We start from the raw sequence: 23552 nt of genomic DNA, 5'->3' as shown, positions 1-23552 counted from the left end.
AGTGCATTATTGCTTGTAAAACACTGTGTAATATAAGAATGCACATCATAAACACTTCAAATATTGACACACAAACTGTTCCTAAACTTTTAACTTACTTTAGAAAGTCTTTAACAAAAACAAGGTTTGTCTCAGTGAGAAACACTTTTAGCACAACACCAAACTGATAATAGACTCTTTGTGTGGAGAAAACCTGGAGAAGATCTGTAACCAGACTGCAGTAAAGTGTAAAACACAGAAATAGAAACATCAATGTCTGGTTCTGTTTTTTTTTTACAGTGGTGTTGCTGAGCTTTTGTTCACTGATGGGATCATGAAGAAGTGTATAAAGGCATTTTGGATGCAAACCTGCAGAAGTCTTCAAAGAAACTGCTCAGACTGTAACAATCTGAACCACAACAGCCACCTTCAGAAAGAAGACTTTGCCATGCAGAGAATTACAGTCTTGGAAAGGTCTGTTCTAAAACAAATGACCAAAATACTTGTTGGTGCCACTGTACACACACAAAGACTTACACGACTTCTATAGATCTATTTATATATAATATATATATATGTAAATAATAGACTACATAATACATGGCAAGGGTGAAAGTACATATTGTGTGATTTTGGATTAAACATGTGCTGTAATTTATTTTATGCTGGACTAAAACTTGTGAAAAAGAAACTTTGAGAAAGTTTTCTCCTCGAGTTTTCGGTCGGCGGTTGTGGTGAAAGAAAGGGGAAGTAGTCCGCTTTGCCATATGACTGAGGGAACAGCAGCAGTCTTTTGTTTTCGCTCTCAATGGGCTTTGTTTGGGGAGCCTTCCAACTGAGCAGCTCTCTGATTGGCTGGCCTCGGGGAGCAAGCGTGACGCAGACAGCGTCTGATTGGTCGAACGCAAAGTTCGAGGGGCGGACCGCCCACTCCGGCAAGTTTTTCCCAAGTTACTTTCTCTGTTATTATGAAGAGAAGTTTCAGAGTTTGAAAGCTATGAGTCGGGGACAACACAGTCACAGCCAGGATGAAGCTGTGCAAAGTCTTTCTGGGTGAGTAAAACACTTTGAGTTTTTTTGTTTTAAGGTGGCTGTTATTGGGTTTTACACTCAACACTTTGACGTGATTTTCAGGTATGTTTCTGAGGAACCTGTAGTGATTTTGTGGTGTATTTCTCTCCGCAGTCCATTCAGAATTTTTTAAAATTACTTTCATATTTATGTAAGCTGGTATTTGGACTTTTTAAGTCATGTTTTGGTCTGAGGGTGCTGTGATGAGCCGTAGTGAGAAGATTAATTCTAACACTTCACTGTTTTAGCTTTGTAGTGATGCTTATCCCCTCAAAACTGTTATACACGTTTAAATTTATTGTGCAGTTAGTTTGTAAGATTTGTTTTGCCATACAGCTGACGCGCTGGCAGAGGACGAGCTCTTTGTGCGTTAAAACTTTCTGAACTCAAATCCTCCGTCCAGACAGTTTGCAGACAAAGGAAACTTTTGTTTCCAGAGGGATTTGTGCGGTGAACTCTGTGGGGACTTGAGGCTGCGGCAGAGGCCCGTTAAAAGTTTAAGCGAGGGAGGGACTTAGGCAGGTCCATCTGTCCATGGCGGGAGGGGGAGGGGGTGGGGTGTTAGAGTGGGCTCTGGTCTCCTCACTCGCTCAGCTGGCACGTATGTAATATTTATACACGCTGCTGTTGTCCCGAGGATAATTGTATGCTGCAGCAGAGAGGCTGTCCATCTGCACCGAGCTGGAGGATGAGAGTGAACAAAGTTCCAGCTGGTAACCGAAGAACTTCGCTCTCATTAAATATAGAAACTCCTGAAGAGTCCTCTCTGCTCACACGAGCGGCTTTTGACGTTTGTCCTCGAATTCCTCTCATTCTTTTTAGTGCCCTCACTTCAGTCATATACAGCATATTTAACATCATTAAAAATAAATCGAAATAAGACTTCGAGTAATGCTAAAGAACCAGTTTGTATTCTTTAAAAAAACTTTCCATATATATATATATATATATATATATATATATATATATATATATGGAGAGAGAGATTTGTGAGAGAGAAAGAGATTTTAAAGGTCTAAACAACCTCCACGTACAGTTGTATGCAAAAGTTTGGGCACCCCAAGTCAAGTTATACGTTTTGTTGAAAAAATAAGTTTGCTAAATTTAACGTATTGGGATTTTTTTTAATCTTCTCTGTAGAGGATGTGTTAACTTATTTTCACGTAGAAAATCAGCAAAACGTCATTTGACCAGGGCTGCTACAAACTTTTGCATAAGACTTTTTTTTCTTAAATCGTAGAAATGTACAGGCCAAGAAACATTTAAAAACTTTTATCATAAATATTAATGACTTGAATTATCACAAGGTTAACATTAACAGAGTGAATTCAGCGCTGGATTTTAATATTCTCATTTTTGTCCCATACTTGGGGTTTCACCCTCATCTCCCAGCTCTACTTAGCTTTTTAGCCAGTAACATTAGAATTCGAATGTTGAAGCCTTGATTAAATGTAGTTAGACTTAACTAAAGTTAAAGAACGTACTAAATTTATCTGAAAGATAATGTAAAAATGTATTTCAACCTGGCGAAGCAGTAAATGGCAACACAATTTAATTATATTCGTAGGCTTATAAAGCAATGGACCTACAGACCTGCCTGTGATTGTAGATGATACAATGAGGCTGGGGACGAACATGTCAAGCAAACAAGCCAGTTAATATATGTATGTTAGTGTTAATAATACCAAAAATAATGATTAATATTTCATTACGTCTTTTCATCTCCCTCTCTAAAGTAGGTTAGCACATTTGGGGAATATATTTCCGGTCGCGTTGCCTTATTTTAGGTCTGGCTGCTGTAAACTGAATGTATCATTACGCGTGAAAAAGTAGTTCCCTGATTCTTCTTAAGTAGGGAGCGCTTTTAGTAGAAATTGTTTAGTTTAGCGCACTGTTTATGGATTAATGAATCACATAAGTGGGTAATAGTCTTCATAATTAAGCACACATGGCTGAATCCTCGGTATTGGTTTGACTTTTATAGTAGTTGTTATCCTCTTATAGCATCTGGACGTAGTTATATGTTGGTGTTTATTCAGCGAAGCATTTTGTGTGGATGTTTGTTCCTTGCTTCGTTGCAGAGGAGTGTGCCGGTAATTTTAAGGCAATATTCGTATAATCTTTGTTTCATAACAACAAACAGACAATGAAACGAGTAAACAAACAAATGGAGGAGGTTTAAAAGGCGTGTGGGTCGCAGCATCAGCTGCTTCTGTCCATGGTGCTGAAATCAGTTACAGCGCTGTCCACAGTGCTGAACTTCGAGCTGACGGCGATTCAGCCCAGCAGAGAAAGTGGAGAGCTGCTTTATATGGCTTTTATTTCGACAAGAGAGAGCAGTGGAGGCTTATTAGTTACAGCACTGGGCAGTAGGCCGCAGCACACTCACATATGTGCGTGTTGTTGTTGTTTTTTTAAGCTGAGACTAACTAACGAACGATGGTTGGCTGGAAAGAGCCAGTGTTTACGTGGGAGAGACGTGTGTTGTGTGTGTGTGTGGGGGGGTGTACTAGAGGCCCACCCCCTCTTGTATTGTACATTTTACTATGATGATGTCACAGCCTGGGGTAGAGGAGGGGTGAACAATGGGCCTGTGAGCCAAAGGTAAGTCAACATTATTCTCGCCGACCGATATTGTGTGGAAATGGCTTTTTGATGAGGCTACATGCTAATATTCAGGAGCAGACGGGCGCACGCGACCGAGTTGTCTATCATGGCGAGGTCTGGGAGCCGCCGTGCTCGGATTATTTAAAGGTTTCTGACGCTCAGCGAGCGGGCTTCACGCAAAGAAAACGGCGAAGCGGAGCGGCGCTGAAGTTACAGCTACAAAGAGCGAGAGGCCGCTAGCATCTCCACCAAAAATACGTCGCCGACAGGAGCTGGAAGATCAAGGGTATTTTCCTACCTCGCTGTTCTGGATGCTAGTTGCAAATATTACGCGTCTAGCGTTTTCTAGCGGCTAATCATTGCGATCTCCGTTGTGCATCTCCGCTGTGCTCGGCTAATGGACGCAGCGTAGGTTTTATTAAAGAAGCACATTTTCGATCTGCTTTTCTCCTTAAAGTTGTTCAGCGCACGGTTTAGAAAGAGGCTAAAGTTGGCCTCCTATTCTCCAGCTTCTTTTTCGAATTGTCCCGTTCCACCTTAAATGGTACAGCAGTTACACTCTGGCTCCTGAGGCTGAAGTCAAATTCTTATTCGCCAGCTTCTTGTTCGAAATTTTCCGTTCCACCTTAAATGGTGCAGCAGTTACATTCTGGTGCCCTTTAACTGCTGAACCATTTAAGGTAGAACGGGAAAATTCGAACAAGAAGCTGGTGAATAAGCCGTCTTCAGCTTCGTCGTTTTAGGGTAGATTGTGTTGTGTTGTGTTGGATAGATGAAGAATGGGCTCCAGTAACCGCTGCACTAGGCTACTGTAGCATAGCATGTATTTTGTTCGATGAAAGCTCGTGAACTTTCAATATAGGCCTGATCTGTTGGTGTATATGGGGTCTGATGTCGTCCCTGGCAGGCCTGTGTGTGCAGTAGTGCAGTAGTGCAGGCCGGGCGACTCCACAGCTGAAGTTTTAACAGGCAGCCCAGCCATCACAGGAAGCAGAAGCCGTGAAAGTTTGTTCTATTACAATTTCAAGGACCTGTATTGTGCTGATGTCTGAGAAAGAGGCTTCAGAAATCCTGTGAATGAGGCACCGAGCAGGTGGACGAGTTTTAAACGCTTTCTGGTTTGTGTTGTGCGCGAATGCATAACTTGCTACTTACTGGGGCCTGAAATGTGTTATTACTTTAGACGCTTGCTGTCTGTACAGTAGTCCAGTCTGCGCTTTTTTGGGTTTGTTTAGCTCTCAGTTTGTTGGCATTTCTAAGGCCTTGGCTTGTGTTTTTCACCCCCATAGCTGTATTCCAGGATTGTGGATTGACTCAGTAAACGTAAAGAATTTGACGTGTGCAGCCAGTGTGATGGAGATGAGTCCTGATTTAAATGTCCCAGGTCCTTGTGATTGGCACATAGTGGTTACCATGACGCAGCTTTGCAGTGATGGAGGGGGTATTGCTGTTTGCCTGATGGGAGTCATTAAAAGGCGTGGTATTGTGGGCAGAGAGAGAGAAAGAGAGAGAGAGAGAGAGAGAGAGAGAGAGAGGTTGCTGCAGAATCATGATGCTCTTATTTTAAGCCAAGGTCCCATGGGACAAAAGCAGAGCTGCTACTGGTACAATAATATCGTTTCTTGTTTATGTGTGGGTCTTTCTACCATTGTGATGGCAAGCAGTTCAAGAATGTTGATGTAGGTTAAGTGTAAAACATGGTCTGTACTGAGCAACATCAGTAAAGTTACACCACTGACTGCAACGCCACTGACAAAATTTCCAAAATACAGTCTACTGATACTTTAGTTTCAAAGTCACACTGTATGTAGACATAAAATAATGACAAATATTGCATTGCTGTTGCTATTTTATTTCAGTTTTACAATAAGTTAATGTTTCAAATGTAGCACCATTGACGTTTTTGGGACACATTTTTTAAATCTACATTTTTAAGAAATATGAACAGAAATTTTACTAACCGTGGACTTCTCAGAGTTAGCCATCTTTTCTTTGTGTTATGTTTTACATAAAATTATTACCTGAGCATGTGTGAAGTCACTGCTGTGACATGCTGTTTTTCATGCTCAGTAAGACTAAAAAAACATTTGAAAAGAATAATTATCGTAGTTTCTTGTTGGTTAATGTAATAATAGAATAAAATTATAAAGGCATCAAGTTTCTGCGGTTTATTCTTATTTTGTACTCCGCTTTATTGCTTTAAAGCTGCCACTGCGATGGTTGAATAGCAGAGCCGTATATTAAAATAAGCAGACTTGTGCGGAGAGATGGAGCCAGTACAGAACATGTCAAACTGAATATTATTACCAAAGTTATTGTAAGTGAATTGCACAGAGGATGGCAAAACCATTACACACCAAACGCTTTAGTGTTCCCATCATTACTTTCATAAAGCTACTACAGCAGAAGAGGCCTGTACGTTTGGTGCTCTTAAGACTGTAAGGGTTCATTGATCGCACATTAATAATTAATTTGGGGTGTTTTTGCACTTGTTGACCCTTTACTCGTACACTGAATAGGGTGATGCTTTGGATTTACTTGATTCATTTCCACATAGAGCAAACATATTACAGCAACACTAAAAGTAATAAAATGAAGACAACTTTAAGTGCATTACACTACTAGTACATTTCTTTTCTTGCATGTGTGAGATTGTTTAAGTACTGCCAAAGCTACAGTACATCATGTTTTCGTGTGAAGAACGGCAGTGTATTCTGTATGTCTGTGCACTGAAAAGTGTAGGAGCACCAGGTGCCGTTTAAAATGTAATCAGAGGCTTTAATGAGAACTGAGTGGAACAGCTGGGTTACATCGCTGTTCGCTCAGAATCAACACCAGAGCCATGAAGGCAGTCCTCAAACACCATCACGGATCATGTTTTAGTGTTCAGAAGTGCTTTGAATGACTTCACTGTCAGCCTATATGAGCTGAACATCAGTTCGTACAGGCTTACAGTAATCACCAAAGTGTGTTACCAAAGCTTTCCTGCTATTGAACCCATCTGAATGACAAGCTGTTATTGACAATAATTGACAGGCTGTCAATAACTATGTAATACATATAAGTTTAGGATTCTTTTCTTATTTAGGGAAAATGGGTACATTGATTAGCAGTATTGCTAGTTACAATATACTTGATGCTGTTATAATAACAGTTATCATATGTCTCAAAAAAAAACAACTTTCTATTCATTTGCTGAGTTTAATATGCTGAAAAATGGTTTAAAATCAACATTAAATGCATCTTTTGCTTGGAATAAACAATATATATCATTAGCTTAGATTTCTTATTTTAAAAAGCAGTTGATGTCTTCTAGTTTGAAGAATAAAATTAGTTTCAGGATGTCTCCTCTACACCCCCAGCCATCACAGTACTTTGTTAAATTCCATCAGCAGCACCCATAATTTAACATAATGAAGTATTGATTAATCAAAGCAGATGTTGGATAATAACTACAAACAATACAGTGTTTCCTCAAGGAGAGGTTTAGAAAGAGTTAAAGTAACGCTATGGCATACATGGAATCCCATCCCTTTATGCACTGGTGATATTCATTGTAATATTATTGTAGTTCTGAGCAAATAAACACTTACTATATTGCATCTACATTGCTTTATTTCAGTTGTCATGAAAGGCTGTCGTGTAGTTCTTATGAATGATGCCGTTCAGTAAAGTGTATATATATATATATATATATATATATATATATATATATATATATATATATATATAGTTACAAATAAGGATATATATATCCTTATTTGTACCTCTTGAGGCATTTTGGACATATTTATAATATAATTCCATCCTACAAATTACTTTTTGCAATCGTCTAAAGCTTCATTCCGCAATTTGGACATGTTTAAAGGGTTTTTTAAATCTTTAAAAGGTTCCTCACATTCACAGATGTCTTTTTCAAGTATGGTTCTTTACGGAACCAACTGTGATTCTTCTATGGCACAACTGCCCAAAGCTCATGAGGACATTTGATTTGAAAGTTACCCTAACTGGATCCTCTCACCCAATGAGAGAACAAACAGAATTTTATATATAAAAGATTTTCTTTTGCAGTATTTTGGTGACAAAATATAAGCGTAATGTTATAAAAAAACAACCTGAAACCTACCAACCTTCTTTATTTGTATTGTTATGTTTTGTCTTTTTGGTCTTCAGCCCCCACAAATACTGCACTTTGACCCACCAAGACAAAAGGTCTGGGCACCCTTGTACAATGGCGTCAATCGAAGAACACTTTCTGGCACTTTTTTATTTTTAAGAGTGAACGCAAATCTTGATACACTAATACGTGTTGAAGTTAAGAATGTTTTTATTCTGGTCTCAATGTCCAGAGATGATGTGAGGTTTTGTTTCCAACAGCGACTAAATACTTCAGAAATGTTACCTCCCTGCTGTGACTTGTTAAAATTACTTATTTCGGCTCTTTAAGTTTGTTATGCAAATTATACTGTACTTCTTATGTTAGGAGTCCCATTGTGAAAATCACACTGTGTCATTATTTCTTTCTCTGACAGAGAATGAGTTCCATGGGCAGCTGCTGAGCCAGAGGTGGACAAAAGGTGACCGAGTCAGCAGCTGGGAGAACAAGAGGAGCAAGAGAATCAAAGTGAGATACTGGAGTTTTCATTATATACAGTATGTGTCTCTGTAGTGGTCTGGATGTGGAGTGTTTGAGTGTAATTCTCTGCCCACTTCACCATGAGAGCTATCATACAGTGAACAGCCTTGACTTATTCTTATTAGCCCTTTGCTGTAAAGTGCTACAACCTTTTTTGCAGTTTCATTCTTTTTTGCAGCTGAAGCTCTTGAGCAGTTCTCTCTATTTTTCTCTATTGACATCAGATCTTTATCTGCTTTTTTAATTCGTTTTCTCTCATACATCATCCTCACAGTCCTCTCAGCAGGCCATGGTGTGAATCTAAAGGAACTGATTGGAAGTGTGTTATTGATTTTGCCATTTTATCGAGTTTAAAGGATGTGTAGAACCACTCTGGTTCCAGTAACATTAGACTGTGCTCAGCTCGGGGGACCATTAGATGTTTCTTGGTCATGGAGTGGGATAGAATTTAAACCTTGCCTTCACATTTGAGCTCAAATAAAGCTCACTCTTCTGAAGAAAGGCTGTTAAGTACAAAGGAAAGAATAAAAATACATAAAAGTAAAACACAAGAAAGAAGACGGCACTTAAGTTCAATATAATAATTGTCTTTTTTGCATTCTGCATTTGTTTAGATGAGCCAAGACACAGAAGAGAAGAGGACGCGGACTCGCTCAAAAGGCATCAGAGGTGAGAGCAGTTCACTGTATACAACTCTGTTTATTATAAATAAACAGAATAGAATAGAATAGAATAGAATAGAATAGAATAGACTCTTTAAAAAGTGCTGAACAGAATAAATGGATTTCAATGTATGGATCTTTAACAAAGCATTTCTGTAGCTGAGATGTGTCTGTGTAAAGAACCCTTTAAACTTTTAAAGGAACTCTTTAGAATGTAAAGGTTCTACACCAATTAAAGATGTTTTCTTACAAACCAAGAAATGTAGTTAATTCTGTCATTTGTGGACATTTATATAATCAATATATGGTCAAACAGTTGAATCTGTGTTTTATAGAACATTATAGAACAGACTAAAATAGAATAGAATAAACTGCTTAAATCAAAAGTGCCAAATGGAACCTAAAAGAGCTCCTTGAAGAGCTGCAGAGGAATGTTTTCATCTGTGGTTCTTTAAATAACCATATTTGTAAATGAGACATTTAAATAACTCTTTAAATTTTTAAAGAACCTGTACATAATGTGAAGGTTCTAGATTTTTTTATGAATACAAGTCAAGAATAATTTGGAAGCCTTTATTTTTAGGAAGTTGTAGGAAATTCTGTGATGTGGCAACACTCAAATTTTGAGTGTTGATCAGTTCATGTTAGAACTTAGTTATTCAGTTATAGTTTTTTTATTAGATGAATTTGCATTTAACTGACCCTGAGATAATATTATGGCATATTAATACTTTCAGTGATAGTAAACTATAATGACCTCTCTCTCTCTCTCTCTCTCTCTCTCTCTCTCTCTCTCTCTCTCTCTCAGTTCCTCTTGAGCTTGTGGGACAAGAATACAGGTGTGGTTTTTATTAGTTACTTCTTTGGTGCTACTCTGCACTGATTAAATGCACCAAACACACATTATACTGTAAAACAATAAAGTAATAGACAAACCAAGCTTCTGTTTCTCTTGATTTCTAGCTGTCCCACTCCTGGATGTGATGGTTTGGGTCATGTCAGTGGAAAATATGCTCGACACAGAAGGTAACGTTAGGCCCCTTTCACAGTTTCAGGTTAAACTGAAGCATATTTCTTACATAGCTGTGACTGTTGCTGCCAAAAGCTCATTTTTCTTTCCTGTGCCTCCAACAGTGCACTGGGTTGCCCATTGGCCAAGAAAAGGAAACTCCAAGAAGCAGAAGAGAACCAAGCAGCCGCTAAGAAGAAGCCCAACCCCCTGAAGCTGGCAATGGACGATGGGTTCAATGCAGACAGTGACACAAACAGTGAGACTGAACCAAAGGATGATGCAGTGGAGTCTGATGAAGAGACTACAGAAAAAGAGGAGGAGCCTAAGAAGAAGGAGGAGGATACAGCAGAGCCTTTGGCAGGTGAGGAAAGAGATCATTAGTTTGTATAAAAACCATGTATGATACACTCTTAAAAAGAACATTTCAGTAATCATTCTGGGCTTGAACAGACGGTTCTAGATATTGGTACTCTTATAAAAACAATGGTTCTTTAAGGGGTCTTTAGTAATGGCAATTATTATATTACTGCCATGAACACTCAAAGAACCATTTCAATGTGTAAATGGTTCTTTATGTGGTTAAATCTTTCTTAATATGATGGAAAAATGCTGTTTAAAGATATTAAAAATTCTTTAACAGGACCAGAAAGAGTCCTCAACTATTACAAGTCACAGAACCTTTTTTGGTACTATAGAACACTTGTTAAGAGTGCATAGCCTGTAACAGAACCATAGCATTATGAGGTGATTGTGTGAACTTTTAAAATGTTCTTCTCACTCGCACATCTCATACAAAAATGGATCTTTTAGACAAACATTGTTGAAAGGTTCTATGGTTTCTTTTGGCACCTTTGTTTTTAAGAAAATCTCAGCATAATGCCATCAATATCCTAAAGAATTTACATTTGTGATCTTTCAGTCGTTGCTCCTTCAGCGGAAGCCTCACAAGTTGAAGCTGAAGATAAACCAGAAGAAGTCAAAAATATCCCGACTCCAGAGCCTGAAGAGGAACCGACAAAAGAGCAGATAGAGGCTGAAGCCACACCCATCCAACAAGTCACAATGGAGACAGACAATGCAGAGGGGCTTCAAGTTGCTGAGGAGATCCAAGCAGGCGAGGAAGAGGATGGAGAGGGTGCAGAAGAAGAGATGACAGAAGAAGAGAGGATGACTCAACAGCTAAAAGTGTCTGATGAGCCCATGCAGATAGCAGAAGAAGACGAAGAAGAAGATGGTGAAGACGATGAGGAGCAGGATGAGGAAGGCGAGAGCCAGTGCTCAAGTCAGAAAAACAATTCGGACCACCAGTACTTCAGCGGAGACTTCAACAAAGTCCAGGCCAAAGAAGCTGAGGAGAAGACGAATAATCAGGAAGATGATGTAGATGAGGAAGAAGAGGAAGAGGAGGAAGAAGAGGAGGAGGAGGCCCAAACGAAGCCTAACCACTCCCCTATCGTCCCAGAAAACAGCTTTCCAACTCAGGTATCAGAACCAGACGCCGTGATCAATAGCGAAAAACCAGACACTCTGCTAACTGATGAGGAAGAAGAAGAGGAGGACGAAGACGAGGAAGATGAAGAGGAAGCACCCAACAAAGCCTCACCCACAGTAGTCATAGAGCTGCACTCTGAAGGTGATGATGAGGAGGATGAAGATGAAGAAGAGGATGAAGGAGAGGAAGAAGTGGACGAAGCAGAAGATGAAGAGATGGACAGCGCGTCCCATAGGTCAGAAGTCACAGACGAGTCCGAGACATACGACATGACGCGAGGGAACCTGGGGCTGCTGGAGCAGGCCATCGCCCTGAAGGCCGAGCAGACTGGACGCAGCTCTGAGGAGAGCTGCTCTCCGGAGCTACAGAGCTACCACAGTCTGGAAGAGAAAAGTAGCAAACTGCCAGATCATGCAGCACGCAGGGGATACTACAGTAAAGGTAACGTGAATGCACATCAAGCTCTGTTCAACTTGTATTACTGTATAAACTCTCCACAAACCTCTGGAGTTGTATCATCATGCCCATATTAGGGACTCCAGGTCTAAGTTGGTTTTCTCTATGGTTCCTGTTCCTGTTCACATTTTTCCTCCAAATGTCACTGGATGATCTGAATTATGAGGTTGTTGAGGAGATGAAGTATAAGCTAACACTTCTACTCACTTAACTGATATAATAAGAATGGGAACCTCTCCAAAATGTTCTATGCAAACAAGGAAGCTTTGTCAAATGTGGCTGTTAAATTGCTTTGGCAGTATTAGGCTAAGCTTGTATTAGTTAGTGTTGGTATATAATAGTGTTGAAGTTTAATAGTACACTAACGTTTGTGTATCATCATTGCATAGGAGTGTTAGCCTGCTTATAGCATGTATGTAGCATTATTTGTATTTTGACTTGGGGAAAAATGTACTTAGGACAAAATTCCAAGATTTGGATTCTTTATGTTTCCCAAGTAATTAACGATTTCTAGAAAACAGCATACATTTTACCATAGGCAAAACCACCTTACACCAGGATTTCCTATTACGGGCATGACACCAACTACAGAATGCTTACAGACTGTGGTTCAAAAGTTTGGAATCATGTTTCATATTAGTAATTTGTATTATTTTGTATACAAACAACTTATACAATGCAAATTGAAATATAAATTAGATAAAAATGCATTTTTAGATGTTTTATTCAATATATCAATTATTTTGGCATGTCAAACTTTATTCCATTCATATTACTGAAAATTCTTCAGTTCTAAAATTTTGAATAGTCATGTTAATAATTTTTGTTGTTTTATATGCAGTAGTTACGTACATAGTGTTGCAAAAAAGTTATAAAATAGTTATTAAATAGTGACTAATATACTGTAATTTATTTTGATTTACCTATTTAAATTCAATTTTGTTAGCTTCGAAATTTGGTCACCATTTTTTGATGTGTGAGGCATCCTGAGTATTAACTTTCTTATAATTTAATTATTCATTATTATACGGCTTTCTCAATTTAGAATAATGTAAAGCTCCGTTTATCATTGTGGATACATCTCAAATTTTTAGATTTTCTTTTTACAGCTTCCCACTAGTATTGTAATTACATTATGTATGATCTGATAACGTGCAAATGAGAGCTTGATGTGTTTGGATTCCTCCTTCATCCTTCCTGCTCCGCTTTCATCACAGAAGGTTCCAGATCAGAGAAGAAAGAAGTGAAATGCCCCACCCCAGGATGTGACGGGACAGGTCACGTGACTGGACTGTACCCTCACCACCGGAGCCTTTCTGGGTGCCCACATAAGGACAGGGTCCCACCTGAAAGTTAGTACTGTCTTTCAAGAACCTGTTTAACATGTATACTCTTAACTCCCCTTTGTCATATGCAGTCATGAGTTGTCATGACAGATTATTTCTAGTAATACAACAGTGTCATATTATCACTATTGTTAATTGACATGCCAGATCTAATTGAACTAATTAGTGTTCATTTAGCAAAAATTAGCATGTGAAGCCATCAAGACATCAAACATTATGGCATCTGTCTTGACAATTAACAGTAATGGTAATATGATATGGAGCAAAATCTGTCATGACAGCTCATTTGACATCTATCATGTGTCTATGGCATGATTAAGTCAACGTAATGCAGCAGCATTCAAGTACTTGTTATTTTATATTTCTTACCATCTCTGACATCTTCTCTCAATCTGCACAGTCTTGGCCATGCATGAGAACGTGCTGAAATGTCCAACACCTGGGTGCAATGGTCAAGGCCATGTTAACAGCAACCGCAACACACACCGCAGGTAAATTCAGCGTTTTTCATCATTTCTTGATCAGCATGGTCATTTATAGGTCTAATGATTTAACTATGCAGGGTATTTATGACATCTGAATTCTTTCTCTTTTCAGTTTATCTGGCTGCCCAATCGCTGCAGCAGGAAAACACTCAAAGAGTTTTGAGAAGCAAGTTCAGGCCCAGGCTTCAGTCAGTGAGCAGTCTGTTGGAGGCTCTAAATCAGACAGAGTACTCAGGTAAGCCAGCTAAACATTTTTTTACTATACTATTTGAAACGAGAATAATCATTTCACATGACTTCAAGTTAATGTAAATATAATTTTTCACGTAACTGGTTGGAAAAGGCTTATATTTTTGTACATTACATAATTGACCTCTAGAAGTTTTAAGGTCACTCCACAATTTTAACATAATTACGCAAGTGCACAGTTAATCAAATTCACATTTGATTAACATTCTTGGTTCAATGCAGTATGAGTGACAAAAAATGAATATCAAATTACTCCTCAATTTTGTTATTGCCAGCAATAATGACAAGTTCCGAGGGTTACTTTATTAATTTATTCAGAAGTTAACCTCCACTCTCTCTTTTCTTTAGGCCCATGTGTTTTGTGAAGCAGTTGGAGATTCCTCAGTATGGTAGCTACAGGCCTAATGTGGTGCCAGCCACCCCTCGAGCCAACCTGGCGAAGGAGCTGGAGAAGTACTCCAAGGTGTCCTTTGACTATGCAAGCTTCGACGTGCAGGTGTTTGGCAAGCGCATGCTTGCCCCAAAGATGCCCACCAGCGAAACCTCACCTAAAGCCTTCAAATGTGAGCATACTTTACTGCATTACTTGTTCCGCTCAGTAGGTTAAGATAGCCAATGTTACAGGTTTAAATCCAAAGAACTGAACACATTTTTGCTGTGCGCTCTTTTAGATATCTTACACATAGTCAATTTTATTGTGCATCCATGTTGTTGCCTTGATTAACAGCAAAACCATTTCCAAAAGCTTCCTCCCCAAGCCAGAGCTTATCTGGAAGCTATGCCAAGAGCAGCTCCTCCTCCACCTCCAGCGGATATGACTACTCCCATGATGCCGAGGCTGCTCACATGGCCGCCACTGCCATCCTCAACCTGTCCACGCGCTGCTGGGAGAGACCAGAGAACCTTAGCACCAAGCATCAGGAACAGGCCAGCAAGGTATGTAGCCTAGAAAGAGCTATAAGAACAGAATCACTTAACTGACTGAGCACACTAGAAATTTGTCTTGGTGGAATTGGTGGAATACAAAAAGCAAACAAATGATACAATAATAATACAATACATGTAAAGATGCAGACACAAAGGGTATTACAAAAGATACACTATCCTCAGTATATAAACTAAATATACAGGGCATATACAACGATATAGATCAGGTGAAACGTCTGTAACAGGTACAAACCAAAACAACTATAATTCTGGCACTAGCTTCAATAGCCTTCTAAGGTGGTGTTCAGGCGACGTCTTTGAAAGGGGGGTGGATTAATGCATTTGATTGATAGGTAGGTAAACATAAGCCAGAAAGACCAAAGCAAAAGTGACATAAATAATAATAAATTTAAAAATGCAGGTAATTTCATTAAAGAAACACACACACACACACATTGTCTAAGCCGCTTTTCCTCTTGGGTCACAGGGGGTATTCCAGCAGTCATTGGGCAGAAAGGCAGGAAACACCCTGGGCAGGTTGTCAGTCCATCACAGGGCTCAATAAAACACACAAATAAAATTAAATAAAATTAAAATTAAAAAAAAAGCAAAAATAGCTTTTACAAGCTAGCTTTTTTCTCTATGTTAGATGAGAGACTAGGAATTCTTAATCTTGCTTGGTCAGCTGTGGATGGGATACGAGTGCTCACCACTATGTTTGATGGTTTATTAACTTCAATGGGCAGTTTAAATATGTGCAGTGCATTGTTCAGGCTACATTGCTCCATTAACAACAATGAAAGGGAGTGCGCTTGAGAGTTTGAAAAGGCAGCAACTGAACTCTCCCTAAGACTCTTTGAGAAACCCTTTTACTTAAGAACTCTTCATCTGCTGATTGTTAAAGTTCTTAAAACTCTGATTTCATTCTAACCAATCAATCAGGACATGGAGATTGAGGTTGATGAGAACGGCACACTAGACCTCAGCATGAAGAAACCCAAGAGGGAGGGTGTGAGGTCACCTGACCCTTCATCATCATCCTCATCATTCTCACAACAGCACGGAGTCACCTCGCCTCACTCTGGCCACTCCTACAAGGTAGAGGAGTGGGAAGGGCCTCTCGATTACACCAAGACGAGCCGACAGAAGGAGGAGGAGCCTGAGGAGGTTAGAATCTTTCAACTACTTTCATTAACACTAGATGTGATATTTATTTATTTAGTCGTACATGTTTATTCAAGAAAGTCCTAGAGAACAAGATTAGCTGGTTTAGCAACATTTAGCTCACTTTCATATGTTATGGTTTATAGGTGGATTACACTGTACAGTCCCACACGTCCTCTGATGGAGAAGATGATGATGTCACGCAAGAGAGTCTGGAGGACAGGAAGTACCCTGGTGAGGTCACAACGTCCAGCTTCAAAGTCAAGCTCCCATCCAAAGACGCCAAGAAAGATCTCCTGATGTAAGTATCCTTCAAACAGTTAACCACAACGAAATGATTTAGCATTTGAGAAATGCTAATCCCATTGAAATGCTCTCTAAATCTCACATGAAGGATAATTAACACATCCCCACCTAATCATACGACTTTTTTACTTTGTGTCCAGATGTCCCACCCCAGGATGTGACGGCAGTGGTCACATAACAGGGAACTATGCATCTCACCGCAGGTATACATTGGCTGTGCTATAGCTAGATACTATTGCTCAGACCCTTACTGACCCTACATCTGTTTTCCTTTTTAATATGTGTCCTTTTCTGCTACTCCAACCCTGTACTAAAACTTTTCATTTCTGCTCTCTACAAGCAAAAGTTTTGACACTCCAGTCAAATAGCATGTTTTATTGACTTTCTAAGTAAAAATAAGTGCATCATCTACACAGAACACATGTTAATACACAATTACTGTTTGTTTGCTGAATTTAGCATATTGGAAAAAAAATGAAACTTTAATTATTTAAACATTTATTTATTTATTATATTGTAACATATGTTTATATTTTATATTCCAACAGAATATAAATAGAATAAATAGAAAATGTCCACTACAATTTGCAGAAAAATATCTTTGTTCCTTGTAGAGGATGTTTTAAATTATTTTCCCTAAGAAAATCAACAAAACATGTCATTTGACAAGAGATGTTCAAACTTTTGCATATGACTTGCACTGGGCCTTCAGTGTAAATAGATGCATGCATTTAACTTGCTATTATTATTAATGAGGTCTCTGTTTGCTACTTCACAAACACTACAAGCATTGCTGCCTCCCACTAGTGCTATCCAGATGCACATTAAACTAGTCCCTGTACTATTTCACTGCTCTTGTCCAAAGCAACCCACAGTACAAGCCTACATATACCTACAGACTCATGCCAAACACTCAGCAACCCAGCAAGAGAAATCTTCCACTTCTATCTGGCACTTAAATTTCTCTCTTTTCTTTCTTCTTCTGCTCTGCTTCCTTCTTCCAGTCTCTCTGGATGTCCTCTTGCTGATAAAAGTCTTCGGACCCTCATGGCTGCCCACACTGGTGAACTCAAGTATGTCTGCCTGCGAATCTTTCCTCTAATGAGTCTTCGCCACACTGCTTTGACTGCTTAACTGTACTATATACCGCTGTTACTACTGAATTCTGCTGTGTGCAGTAAATTTGTCTGTCACTCTTTTCCTGAGCCCCTTAAACCTTCTCAAATATTGTAATATCTATCTTACCTCCTGCTTCTGGTCACTGATATGTATTCTGATCAGTGCAATATAAAGAAACCTACACTGAAACATCAGTATGAAATTCTTTATTTAAGAGTTAACTGGTTTATTAAGCTAGTAACACAGGAAAAAGACATAGCAGGCTGGGAGAGATATTGACAGAAATACAAAGCTGAAAAAGCCTCAGCTGAGTATTATGACTGTACTGACCTATAATGTTCTGGCCTCCAGATGCCCCACGCCAGGCTGTGACGGATCAGGACACATCACTGGAAACTATGCCTCACACAGAAGGTGAACAGTCTTATCTAATCCATCAGCCTTTCACTGCTGAGCAATATAAACAGCCTGTATAAAAAGTTTGTGCTCTATGGTTTTTTCCATATCAGACTCTGAGAGAACTTTTTTCTACTACACTTTCAAGAATAAATGTGCCAAAAGGGTTCTTTGGAATGAAACCACAACAGAACCACTTTTAGTTTGCTCTTTCCGCCCGGTAGTGGCTGTTCCTCCTACAGAATGGAAATCGACTCTGATATTTTTAAGTAATGTAATTAAATAAATTATTTTTCTTTGTAATTCTGTTATCAGATGAACTAGAACACTGCTGGCTCTCTGAGTGAAATGTGATTCCGCATTCAGTGAGGGGTGGGGTGAACGGGGAGGGGTGGACGCCCCCTGCTGTGAAAATAATTCATACCTCTCCACAAAGACAAATAAAGCACAAAATTAGCATTTTAACCTAACATTTTCCAAATTCTTTGTTCAGTAAACATATATACACACACCAATTTGTTTTAGGTGTCATTTTTACAATATCAAGAATCATTTAATAGTCTTTATTTTTAATGTAGTGTTTCTTATTCAGCTTATTTCTTAATAATAAGAGTGTAGTGTTTCTTATGTAGCTTATTTCTTAGCTTTCAGCCACGATTCACTCACATTCACATTCCCTTTTTTTCTACCATTGACAGTTTGTCTGGATGCCCTCGTGCCAAGAAGGGAGGAATAAAAATAACCCCCACCAAGGATGACAAGGAAGATTCAGAGCTGATTAAGTAAGTGCTTCAAATTACAATCTGTCATTCAGCCCAAAGTCACTACAGGAAACAGCTCAACATTACCACTTTACAGCTAATGTGCTTTAGATAAACCTCACTGATTCTGAGTTAAAAAAAATGTCTCTGCTCAGGTGCCCAGTGCCTGGCTGTGATAGTCTTGGTCATATAAGTGGGAAGTACGCCACCCATCGCAGTGCCTACGGCTGCCCACTGGCCGCACGCAGACAGAAAGAGGGCCTGCTGAACGGCACACCTTTCTCCTGGAAGTCCTTCAAGTCAGAGGGTCCCACCTGCCCCACCCCGGGATGTGACGGCTCAGGCCATGCTAATGGCAGCTTCCTCACGCACCGAAGGTATGATCCAGCTCACAATATGTAGTGTACTGTAAAAAAAATCTAAAGCTGGGATCGATAGGACAAAGAAACATTCTGTTCACAGATCCATTACCCTAAATTCCAGTTCTGGTTTTATTTCATTATCCACTAGAAAGTGTGGCAGTGTTTATATTTAATTTTAGTTTGTTTATGACTAAGACATTATCACCCTCTGGTGCAATGGAAACAGTTCTGAACACACTGTTGAATGCTAAAGTGTAAAATATCGATTGTTTTATGTAATAAAAAATCGATGACAGCCGATATATGACCCAGCTGTTTCCAAAGCACTGGGGCAGCACACCACCACTTTCTGATTCAGCTCAGGCTGCTTATTTCAAAGAAGAACACTTAGTGACACACTTAATGGCCGAACCAATCAAAATCTCTGTCTAGGCTGCAGGGTGGAGCCTTCCCAAAAATGAAACATGCTCAATTTTGTGTTTCCTGAGTTAGGGATTCTTTAGCTCCCTAACCTTTAAAATATCCCTAATTCTAAAGCATGAACTAGTATTTATGCACTAGGTCACATCTTATGTTGTTACTAAATTTACTAAATGTCAGCTGGAATATTTCCTACTGCTACCTGGTTAAGCTCAGATCTTATGTTCTTTAGAGATGTTAGTTAGCAGAGTTAGCTATCTGACTGGTGACAGTGTCAAAATATTGGCACAGGTTATAAAAAGCCCTACTAAAATCTTATACTGAGCAAAGGACAAATATAGAACCAAGAGGATACATCAGTATCTCATTGCTGTTATAACAAAACTCTTTATTTTTCATTCTGTTACACCAATTGAAAAAATCAGCTGCCATTCATATTGTGTCAACTTATTATAATGAAAGGACCAACAGAATGTTTTAATTCCAAACATAAATTGACCACTTTGGAGAATTTTTTTACAACAGTGGCAATATTAATCTAAGTAATGTACAGATTTAGAAAGGAAACTTTTGAATGAAACTTATCAACTAGTAATAGACTATAAGTAAACCTTGCTGCACTATTCATTGCCGTAGCCCCAGTACTGTGGCTGCGTTTACAAAGACAAAGTTGGAGTTATATCCTTCTGTACTTCTAAGCAGTGTGCAAGCTTTAACCTTCCTTCATCCCCTCTGCCCACAGCCTATCAGGTTGTCCTCGAGCTTCTGCTAACAAGAAGAAAGCAAGGTTCCCTGGAGATGACTACATCAGCAAAAAATTCAGAGCAAGTGATGGTAAGAGTAATGATCACATTTGAGATAGCAGGGATTTTTATTGCTTCTTCTTGCAAAAATGTCATAATGTTCTTTTTTCTTTCCTCAGTTCTTGATAATGACGAAGACATAAAGCAGCTGAACAAAGAGATCTGTGAGCTCAACGAGTCGAATTCAGAGATGGAGGCAGACATGGCCAACCTTCACACGCAGGTCAGCAGATACTGAATGCCGACTGTAACGGTGTGCTACAATATACCTTCCAACCTGTAAAGCTGAACACACACATCTAATAGGACAAATTTAGAGAATGAAAGCTACACTGTAAAAATTGATTTGAAATGTTTTTAGGTTTGAATCAAAGTAACATTGCTTCAGTTCAAATAGACTAAATGTTTTTTGCATTGTTTCAAGATGAATAAATGCAGTTAAATTGCTTGTAACCACATGAAGTAATTGTTTTTTGCTATTACATTTTGCCATGTTGCCCATCTCTGTCTGATATGAACAGGACCGGTTCTTTGAATCTCTGGCTAAGGTTCTAAGTGAGTTGTTGTTTGCATGCCCTCATGGGTTTTGATGCTCCTCTGCAGATCTCATCAATGGAGAAGAACTTAAAGAGCATGCAGGAGGAAAACAAACTCATTGAAGAGAAAAATGAGGCCCTGTTCATTGAGCTGTCTGGCCTGAGCCAGGCGCTGATCCGCAGCCTGGCCAACATCCGTCTCCCTCAGATGGTGAGTAAACTATCTACCAACAATATAATAATAAACAACATTCAAAACCAAAAGCACTGTTTACGAAGTAGAAAATCATTCTACCTATTGAACCTGGATCCTGCCATTTTCAATCTCATCCATTACAGAAAAGTCATATATTTCATAGTTAAGTGTGTAAAAACCATGGGTTCACAAGTAATAACACCTTTCAAAACTTGTGAGCAAGTTTTGACATGTGATGACATAATTTTTCACATGATCGCATGTTTTTTTATGTGATCACACATTTTTAACATGCGAAGTGGGCAAAAACTATGTGTTTCATTCATTGTGAAATTCATGTGACTTTTCTGTAATGGATTGTTTATCATTTGCACAATAAGAGCTGCTTTTACTCCTTCACTCAGTCACATGCCCAATTATAAAAGTGTCAGCGTAGTGTCAGTGTTCCTTTCTAAGCATGTTCATATTTGGAAAATCTGGTGCTGTGATTCTGATTGAGTGTTATATTGAGTATTATATCCAATGACATTTCATTCAATAAAATAGTGGTGCACTTGTTGCAAGAAGTCTAGTTCATATTCTTGTGTATTTCTTGTGTATTTTACTCATGGTATTAAAGTAAGTTAAGTGCAATATATCATTGGCTGAGTGGGTGCTTCAGATTATCTTGAGCAAACAGTTCAAAAGCTATAAAACAAAACAAATAGTAATAATACGTTTACTTTCTGACAACATGTTTTTCTGTCTGGTGAGCGTTTAGGACACTGTGTAAGATTCCATTCAGTGTTATTTTTATGTAGAAAACAATTCGGTTAAAACAATATCAGGTTTGTAGGACAATCCTTTAGCATAAAATAGCAGCACTGAGGACACATTTATTAATGTTGACCTAAATATCACCTGTAAGCGTGATCCTGTGATACACAGTCATATGCAAATTTTGGGCACCCCTAGTCAAAAAGTGGAAATAGGTTACAGAGAATACACTTCTGCACATTTTAATGCACAATTACTGTTTATTTTCTGAATTTAGCATAATAGTAAAAAACATACATGGCCTGCTGCAACAGATAAGGCACATTTTATATTCTATATTTTTTCCAAACAATTAAACTCAGCAAATACATAGAAATTGGGTACTAAATCTACAGGAAAGGCCATATTGAAGTGTGTTCCCTGTAGAGATGTGTTAACTTATTTTCATTTTTACTTATTTTACTGCCCACAACTACAGGGCCCCTAAAAAAGTCTGCTCAGCTTTTATGAATAAGGGCCAATCTGAAGACTAAAGCTCAAACACATGGAGATCGTCTTCCTTTTGTAATATTTCCTTTTGTTGTGGTTCCCACAGCAGGAGCCCATCAGCGAGCAGAACTTCGATACCTATGTGGACACCCTGACCCACATGTTCTCCAACAAGGAATGCTACCAGAACCCGGAGAACCGAGCATTGCTGGAATCTATCAACCAGGCCGTCAAAGGCATCGAGGTGTAAATACAGCAGCGGACAGTGAAAGCAAACAGACGGCTGGAAGGAGCATGACAACCGCGAGACACTGTGGGTTGTAAAAACAGACCAACAATACTTTACGTACTGTTTAAGGACATCCAGGTTTTGTATGTGACAGCCCTGAGGACGAGGAGCGCTGCGGAGTTTAGAGAAAAAGGACCAAATTCAAAAAATCCAGTTTTGCTGCTTTAACATTTCAACAACAACCCAGAAAAAACCTACTGTGGCGCTTAGACACAGTCTGTATTCTTCTGGGTTATTTTTGGACATCGCCTCTTATTAGCAAACCGCTCGCACCTGTCCCGATCTGCCTTTCTTACTCTTCTCAGCGAAACGGAGGTTGTCATGAACAAGCTGTGAGATTGGTGTGCGTGTGTTTGTATGTATATGTGTGTGTGTTTGACATTTAATGTCCAATGGTACTTTCAGAATTCCTGGCGTCCCCTTTATGAGTCATGATTAGGAAGCAGCACTGCTGTTGTTTGTACCCTGTATGATGATGTTGTCTCATATTTGGTGAAAAAAAAATTGTTCGGGTCCCATTTAGAAATGCTCATAGTATTTGAGAACATAGATATTGCACTTCCATTAATAGGTTGTAGTTCCATTATCATATTATTATTATTGTTATTATAATTATGACTATTTAAATTCTTGATATGTAAGTTTACTTTATTTATTCATGTTTGGGTGTTTATTTTTATTATTATTTTTTGGTTATTTATTCATCGGTGTCTATTTATGAGCTTATTTATTTTACACAACAAAAATTCTATAAGCAGCTTTTTAACAGTCAATAAAATCAGAATAGTTGCCCTCTGTGTTGAGAAAGGAGGCAATATTTTAAAAATATCCACAGCAAGCGTTTTATAAACCTTCCTATTTATTTTAAAGACGGGGATTTTTAAATCTCTTTTTTAAGTGCAAATATTTTCTATCAATTTTTATATTATTTTCTAATATTCTCTTTAATTTAATGAGTTTTGTTGTCCATAAAAGTATTTTGACACCCTCCACAGTGAAGTGGGTCAAACAGATACAGTATGATGTATTTATT

At 38.7% G+C, this 23552-nt stretch overlaps 1 protein-coding gene across 1 annotated transcript; it reads left to right on the top strand.

Moving 5' to 3' along the window:
• Positions 1-989: 989 nt before the first annotated feature.
• myt1a (myelin transcription factor 1a) lies at positions 990-23495 on the top strand. Its single transcript, XM_036592055.1, has 23 exons — positions 990-1032; positions 8190-8281; positions 8908-8962; positions 9764-9794; positions 9919-9981; positions 10090-10328; positions 10887-11900; positions 13133-13267; positions 13662-13752; positions 13859-13981; positions 14344-14558; positions 14723-14931; positions 15865-16089; positions 16233-16387; positions 16533-16595; positions 17397-17465; positions 17863-17925; positions 18606-18689; positions 18824-19045; positions 20193-20284; positions 20373-20476; positions 20857-21000; positions 22337-23495. The coding sequence occupies exons 1-23, from the start codon at positions 1008-1010 to the stop codon at positions 22478-22480; spliced, it is 3657 nt and encodes a 1218-aa protein (XP_036447948.1). The 5' UTR covers positions 990-1007; the 3' UTR covers positions 22481-23495.
• Positions 23496-23552: the final 57 nt, after the last annotated feature.

The sequence above is a fragment of the Colossoma macropomum genome, unplaced genomic scaffold (genome assembly GCF_904425465.1).
Source record: "Colossoma macropomum unplaced genomic scaffold, Colossoma_macropomum, whole genome shotgun sequence".
Classification (NCBI taxonomy): domain Eukaryota; kingdom Metazoa; phylum Chordata; class Actinopteri; order Characiformes; family Serrasalmidae; genus Colossoma; species Colossoma macropomum.
The sequence above is the reverse complement of the archived record's forward strand: the minus strand, read 5'-3'. Positions and strand labels throughout refer to the sequence as shown.

What these genes read in the sequence shown, in the direction of transcription:
- myt1a (XM_036592055.1), top strand. Translation starts at nt 1,008, where the DNA reads ATGAAGCTGTGCAAAGTCTTTCTGG. An exon ending in CTCACCTAAAGCCTTCAAAT is followed by an intron (nt 14,559 to 14,722) that starts GTGAGCATACTT and finishes CTTGATTAACAG; the next exon opens with CAAAACCATTTCCAAAAGCT. An exon ending in AACTATGCCTCACACAGAAG is followed by an intron (nt 17,926 to 18,605) that starts GTGAACAGTCTT and finishes TACCATTGACAG; the next exon opens with TTTGTCTGGATGCCCTCGTG.